The sequence below is a fragment of the Benincasa hispida genome, chromosome 1 (genome assembly GCF_009727055.1).
Source record: "Benincasa hispida cultivar B227 chromosome 1, ASM972705v1, whole genome shotgun sequence".
NCBI lineage: Eukaryota > Viridiplantae > Streptophyta > Magnoliopsida > Cucurbitales > Cucurbitaceae > Benincasa > Benincasa hispida.
In genome coordinates, this window is record NC_052349.1 from 72,477,739 (window position 1) to 72,484,944 (window position 7,206).

The window sequence follows — 7,206 nt, forward strand, 5'->3', positions numbered from 1 at the left end:
CTTCTTTATCTTCTCAATATTTGAGTACTTTTTTCCAAGTCCTTCTAAAGCATTGACAATGTTAGTAAATCTAATAAACATATCGGAAATAGCTTCATTTTCATCAATTTTAACATTTCATATTGATGAACTAAGATGTCAATCTTTGTTTCTTTTACTTGACTAGTTCCTTCATGAGTAATTTCTAATTTATCCCATATCTCTTTAGCGGTTTTGCAAATAGACACTTTATTGTATTCAACTTCATTCAAAGTACAAAATAAGCAATTAATAGCTTTGGCAATTTAAAGAGCATGTTTTCTTTTCATTTATTGACCATTCTTCCTTAGGTTTTATAGTGCTAACACCATCAACATCTTTTGTTGGAATTTTAAAAAACTTCCTCAACAATATCCATAAAATCATAATCAATAGAAAGCAAGAAAAATCTCATTCTATTTTTCCAATAACTTAAATTAGTACCATTAAAGAAATGAGACTTTTGTAATAGATTGACTATCGGTAAAAGGGATAAAACCTAAAGTTGTCATAGCTCAAAAACAATTAAGTTTATCAAGAAATAAATATTTCAAGAAGAGCAACCCGCTCTGATACCAATTGTTTGATCGATATGGCAACCCTAGAGGGGGAGTGAATAAGGTTTAATTAAACTTTTTTTTTCTAAATTAACCCAATTAAACTAATTAATACACTTTTTATAAATAATAAGAAAATTTTAATTTATGCAACAAATAAGATGACAAAAATGTGATAATTTAATTCTATCAAATTTTAGCAAATAAATAAGAACAAACTAAAACATACAATAAATTGCTTAAATTAATTGCAAAAATAAAAAGTAAAGAGTTAGAGAAGAAGACACCGTAATTTTTATAGTGGTTCGGTTAAACTCGACCTACTCCACTCCCCAAGCGCCTCTTAGGAATTTGAATACAATTTTTTCGACTCTTTCCACGGATTAGAACCCGACCGTTACACCACCGGTCCTTTTATGGGTTCAAGAGCAAACCCGATCCTTTCCACGGTTTAAGATCAAACCGTTACAAATGTTGAAATTTTTTAAGAACACAATACAATTCTCACTAGAGTGGATTTACAAGTTTAAACACTCAACAAGTTTATCCTCACAATACAATAACACTCTCTCAAGAATAAGATGAAAAGAAAGAAAATTGGGAACTTAGAGAGAGTAACAATGGAACTTTTGAGTTTTAGAGGATTATGAAATGTAAAATTTGGTAGTTTAAAATTTGGAGAGGAAGATGGTTTATATAGAGAGGAAAATTTTTAGAAACCACCATAATTTGGACCATTGGATTTTGGAAAAGAAAAATCAATGGTGGAGATTTTAAACTAACTTAATCGTTAGATACAAACAAAATATAATATTAAATTTCTTTTCTTTTGAAATTCATTTTTTTTTAATTAATCCAAAAAATAAAAAAACATATCATGTGTCAAAAACTAGCCGTTAGACACAAACATAAAATAATATTAAATTCATTTTCCTTTCAATTCATTTTCTTTTTAAATTTATTCTCTTTAAAGTCAATCCAAAGATAAAAAAAACTAGCCGTTAGACATAAACATAAAATAATATTAAATTTATTTTCCTTTTAAATTTCTTTTTAATTTCATTTTTTTTTATTTTAAATCAATCCAAAAATCAAAAGTTCATCATATGTTAATCTCTTAATGATCCACCATTCAACCAATATGCTGTCATATGTCTACATGCAAATGGTCTGGTTATGCCACGTCATCCACCACGGTATTTTTTCTATAGACTTGTTTCGGTCATATCGTCTTCGTTTTAGCTCCGATTTGAGTGATTCAAGAGGTGTTGGAATCGTTGTTCCGAGCTCTACGCTATAGATATATTAAAACACTAAGATTTTCAGTAATTAAAAATTGAGTTTTTTATCATCAAAACATTGATTGATTAAAATTAATTAATTTGAAATTAAGGGCCAAAAAGCATAATTTTTTGTGGGGGACAAGTTTATAGCCAAAAAGCATAATTTATAGCCTATAAAAAATTATGCTTATAGCCAAAAAATCAAGACCAAATTAAAGCCTACCAGAGAACTCTATAAATAGAAAAGTTTTCTTTATTTGTGGGGGACAAGAAATTTTTGTACTTCAGATAGCCTATAGAGAATTCTCCCAACAATCAAAAGACTCCTATATTTTTTAAGCTGAACATTCCTTGAAAATACAAAAGCTATTCCAAGACTTCAACTTCAAGAACATCACGCTTTTCACTTCCTCAAATCAAGCGTATGCATTTAACTGAGAGAGAATTAGATGATCGAGTACTAGAGATAACCACATCCGTATCAAATCCACATCAACACAAGTTCAATTTCACGAAACAAGTTTCTTCAGAAATCTTGTGCAAACATATGTATTTTCTGAATATTAGACTATTTGTGTAATTTTTTAAAGAACAAAAAATGAGATGGTTTTTTTTGTTGCTAACATAGCTTGATTGATGGATCTGGACCAAGTAGACACATGTTCAGCCAAAATGAATACAACTCAACTAACAACAAGTATGTATAATACTCTCAAGGTTAGAGATTCAATCTTCTAATTCACAATTGTCAAAAAAAAAAAAAAAAAAAAAGAGTAGGCACATGTTCATTTCTTCCTTGCCACTTTGTTGTGAATTGATTGGGAAAATTTTTCAAATATAATTTTAAAAGACTGAATACATATTTTTAATCCAAGTTTTTAAACACAATTAATTTATTACCATATACGTTATGGGAGATCAGGGATCGATTTTGGGCATAGACCTCTACCGACCATTGATATTTCGGTTGCTTTCGATTGGTGTTCGTTGGTTTTGATGAAGAGTGTAGCACCGATCAACCAACTGCTCAGTCGGATCGTCAGTTTTATGACTCCGGCAAACTTGGTTGAAAAAATGAAGAAAAAACATAAAAACTAAACAATAAAAGGGAAGATAATAGAAGAACAAAGAATAGAAAGTGCAGAAATAAAAATAAAATAAAAAGAGAGAAGAAGAAAATAGAGATGAAGAATGAATTGAAAAAGAAGAAGATGAGAAAAAAATGCGGGAAGAAAAGTAAGAACTAAGGAGAAGAAGAAGAGAAAAGAACATAAATGAGGAAGAGAGAAGAAAGGAAGAGGGAAAGAAACGTTAAAAAATAATGTAAAAGAGAAAATTTTAAAATAATGTTTTTTTTAAGTACAAAAATCAAAATATATAATATTTTTAATATATGTAATATTCAGTTATATTTATTATTTAATTTTAAAAATAATATTTACTATAAAATATATTTTCGGTCGGAGTCGATCGATTTTAAAGTATTTTCAGTCTGTGTCGATCGATTTTTCATATGATTTTGTTACAAACCGACCCCGACCTTGACAGTCGGCATGGAAAAACCACCTGCTCGCCTTTGATTCAGTCGGTTTCAATCGTTCGATTCGATTTTTCAGCTAGCCATATGCCTTACCAACCATCAAATATATTATAAGTTAACAAGTATGCATTTCTTAAATAAATTTCAAACATTTCTCAATAAAAAAATTCAAATATATTTTTATTCTACAAAAAAGGAACCTTTACTAACGGTCAAATGTATTTGAAGTGAAACGCCGGATTTCAAAATAAGTCCTCAATCTCATTAATTCATTTGAATTTTGAAAAGAAACAAATTCGGCCGTTGTGCTCGTTTCCCTCTTTATAAAACCCTCTCTCATCCTTTCAATTTTTTGACATTATACCTTCGATCCCTGTTTATCTCTGTTTCCATTCTCATTTCTCTCCAATGGCCGATTCTGCCACGGCTGAACTTCCGATTACGGGCGCACCTGCTGGACCCACAAAGAAACCAAGAAACAGCCGGAAGCCTTTGAAGGACAAAAACTCCTCAAAGAAGGTAACACAATCTGAATCCATGGTTACGAAAGTAACACAACAATCGGAAGGGGAGATCCTCTCTCAGAATAAATCTTCGGCTAAGAAACCGAAATCCAAAGCCGCAGCGAAGAAGCAGCCGGCGAAGCAATCCTTCGACAAAGATTTGCATGAAATGCAGGACATGCTTCAACAATTGAGGCTCGATAAGGAGAAGACTGAGGAGCTTTTGAAAGCCAAAGATGAGATGCTTAAACAGAAAGATGAAGAGCTTAAGACGAAAGATAAAGAACAGGAAAAGCTCCAGATCGAATTGAAGAAGTTGCAGAAGTTGAAGGAGTTCAAACCAACTATGGTTCGTTTCTTAATCTCGCGTTTTTCTTTCTGATTCTTTCTTAACTGAGAAGAAATGAAACAAGAAAATGTTACGTTTCTGTTTAATATAGATGGAATAAATTAATATCTCCGAGAGGAGTCTTCGGATCTGTTTAGGGTTTCCATTTCCGATAGTTGAAAATTCTGTTCATTCTTAATCAGAACTTCCCTATGATTCAAATTTTGAAAGATAAGGAACAAGATAAGAAAGAGAAGAAGAAGTATGCGGAAAAGAAGAGGCCGGCTCCACCTTACATCTTATGGTGCAAAGATCAATGGAACGAGGTAGATTAAACTGCCAATAAGTCTTGATTATGATGAAGACTGTTATTAACTGTTAAGTAATGACCTCTGAAATTCACATTTGTGGCTCTTTGTCCTCTGATGCAGATCAAGAAGGAGAATCCAGAGGCAGAGTTTAAGGAAATCTCAAACATTTTGGGGGCTAAATGGAAGAGTGTTTCAGCAGAGGAGAAAAAGCCATATGAGGAGAGGTATCAAGCTGAAAAGGAATCCTATTTGCTAATCACTTCTAAAGAGAAGCGTGAGAGTGAGGCGATGAAGTTGTTAGAAGAAGAGCAGAAGCAGAAGACAGCCATGGAACTGCTTGAGCAATACCTTCAATTCAAAGAGGAAACAGAGAAGGAGAACAAGAAGAAGAAGTAAATACCATATTTTTACTCTGCCTCTGTGTTAACTTAAAACACCTTGGAAATTTTGCAGTGCGTTACTAATGTTTGATAAAATGCCCCTTAGGAAACAGAAAGATCCATTGAAGCCTAAACAACCCATGTCTGCATTCTTTCTCTTTTCAAATGAGAGACGTGCATCTCTTCTAGATGAAAACAAGAATGTTCTAGAGGTTAGATTAACATCTTTTCGAATTGGGATTTCTCTATGTTTGTGTATGGGGGATTTAATTTGCTTTTGTAGTCTAATTTGTCCACTGTTTTTTCCATTTAGGTAGCGAAGATAGCAGGAGAGGAGTGGAAGAACATGACAGAGGAACAGAGAGGACCTTACGAAGAGGTCAGGATTCATAGAATAAATTTGTCCATGAGTTTTCATCCAAGATCAATATTAACTCTTCAACATATGCAGATGGCAAAGAAGAACAAGGAAAAGTATATGCAGGAGATGGAAATTTACAAGCAGAAAAAGGAGGAGGAAGCAGCAATCCTGAAGAAAGAAGAGGAAGAGCAAATGAAGCTTCAGAAACATGAGGCTTTACTATTGCTAAAGAAGAAAGAGAAAACTGAGACAATTATGAAGAAAACAAAGGAGGAGCTCCAGAAGAAGAAGAAGGAAGGGAAGAAGGCTGTTGATCCTAACAAGCCAAAGAAGCCTGCATCCTCTTACATCTTGTTCAGGTTGAAAGACAAAACACCCTCTCTACCAAGAAGAATTGAAATTTGAGAGTTTTATGAACTGAACTTGATTATTGTGTTAATTGCAGCAAAGAAGCAAGGAAAAGTGTAACGGAGGAGAGGCCTGGAGTAAACAACTTCACAGTTAATGCAATGATATCAGTCAAATGGAAGGTTTGGACTTTTGATGCAAATCTTTTGTGTTAGTAATGTAGAAAGAACATCTAAGAATTTGATTTCTGGTTGTGTGTCTGTTCTTGTGATATGATTTGGGGTTAATAGGAACTAAGTGAAGGGGAGCGAAAAATCTGGAATGACAAAGCTGCAGAAGCCATGGAAGCTTACAAGAAGGAAGTAGAGGAATACAACAAAAGTGTTGCTGAAATGAAGGGTGATGATCAATAGGAAATGTGTTAGTAGTTTCCTTCACTGTTCAAGTGTTGTTTGAATAGTTCTAACAATTACTGGATTTTGATTAGTTGCTGCTAATCTTGGTTTTATTTCTTTGTGCTCTATTGATTTCTCAAGAATGTATTGATGAATCTAATGAGAAAGTTCTGACGCTATAACATTTAGTCGTCATCCTAGGGGTAGGCATGTATAGGGATACCTTCTAATGAGAACGGTTTTGTGCTCTTAAATCTTGTCAAGTTGCATCAATTTTTTATTAACCTTAAATTAGTTAATCAAATTCTCGCGTTTAAAAACCTACTAGACAAATGGTTCAATATTTTCAAAATGAGCATAATCTGACCTAACATAATATTTACTATTGTCTTAAAGACAGTATACTTTTTTTTAGAGACAAGTGTGTTCAGTTCAATCTTCTTTTAAGAAGCTAGCAATTAGAGTTTTTATATTTTTTATTTTTGGTTAAAATTTATTAATTTTGGTAAATGTCAGTCAAGAGTAAATTTGTGTGTTATCAAACTTAATTTTGTGTAAAAAACCTTATTTTTTATGATGATTTTTCAAACTAAACCATGAACTTTTTTATTTTTCACTACAATAGTAGGGAAGAACTTAAAATAATTGAGACACTAAAAAATATAGTTTACTATTAGAAACTCCTACTGGAAATTTTTGAAAAGCCTACTATTTGTTTGGACTGAAATAAAATTAATCTAGAGACCAATTTGAAACAAACTTTCAAATTTGGGACCAAAAGTATAATTTTAAAACAAACTTTTAAACTTGGGACCAAAAAGTGTGTAAATGTTTCAAAACAAAACTAAAATAAAACCTAATATTTTTTATAAACCCAAAAAAGGCAAAAACTCAATTTTAAAAAGGAAAATATTTAGGTTGTTTTGGGATTTCGAGACTAAAAGTCGAGGGTTGAGGATTCGACTAATGTAGAGATCAAACGTTGAGAACTCGACAAACAAAGAAAAACTTGGAAACAATACGTAAATTAGGGTTGTCGAGGGTTGAAGATCTCGCTAATTTTGTGACTAGGATCTCGCTCTAGAAGGGAATCTCGCTAATTTTGTATATTAGGTTGTCGAAGGTTGAAATTCTGGCATACATAAGTCGAAACTTCAACCCTCGACAAGGAAGATAAGTGGG

At 32.4% G+C, this 7,206-nt stretch overlaps 1 protein-coding gene across 1 annotated transcript; it reads left to right on the forward strand.

Annotated features, from left to right (window-relative positions):
* Positions 1 to 3,744: 3,744 nt before the first annotated feature.
* On the forward strand, positions 3,745 to 6,281 carry LOC120073392 (high mobility group B protein 6-like). Its single transcript, XM_039026232.1, has 8 exons — positions 3,745 to 4,250; positions 4,433 to 4,555; positions 4,661 to 4,932; positions 5,027 to 5,132; positions 5,234 to 5,299; positions 5,372 to 5,640; positions 5,727 to 5,811; positions 5,920 to 6,281. The coding sequence occupies exons 1-8, from the start codon at positions 3,807 to 3,809 to the stop codon at positions 6,040 to 6,042; spliced, it is 1,488 nt and encodes a 495-aa protein (XP_038882160.1). The 5' UTR covers positions 3,745 to 3,806; the 3' UTR covers positions 6,043 to 6,281.
* Positions 6,282 to 7,206: the final 925 nt, after the last annotated feature.

What these genes read in the sequence shown, in the direction of transcription:
- LOC120073392 (XM_039026232.1), top strand. Translation starts at nt 3,807, where the DNA reads ATGGCCGATTCTGCCACGGCTGAACTTCCGATTACGGGCGCACCTGCT. An exon ending in AGGAGTTCAAACCAACTATG is followed by an intron (nt 4,251 to 4,432) that starts GTTCGTTTCTTA and finishes ATTCTTAATCAG; the next exon opens with AACTTCCCTATGATTCAAAT. An exon ending in AAGGAGAACAAGAAGAAGAA is followed by an intron (nt 4,933 to 5,026) that starts GTAAATACCATA and finishes AATGCCCCTTAG; the next exon opens with GAAACAGAAAGATCCATTGA.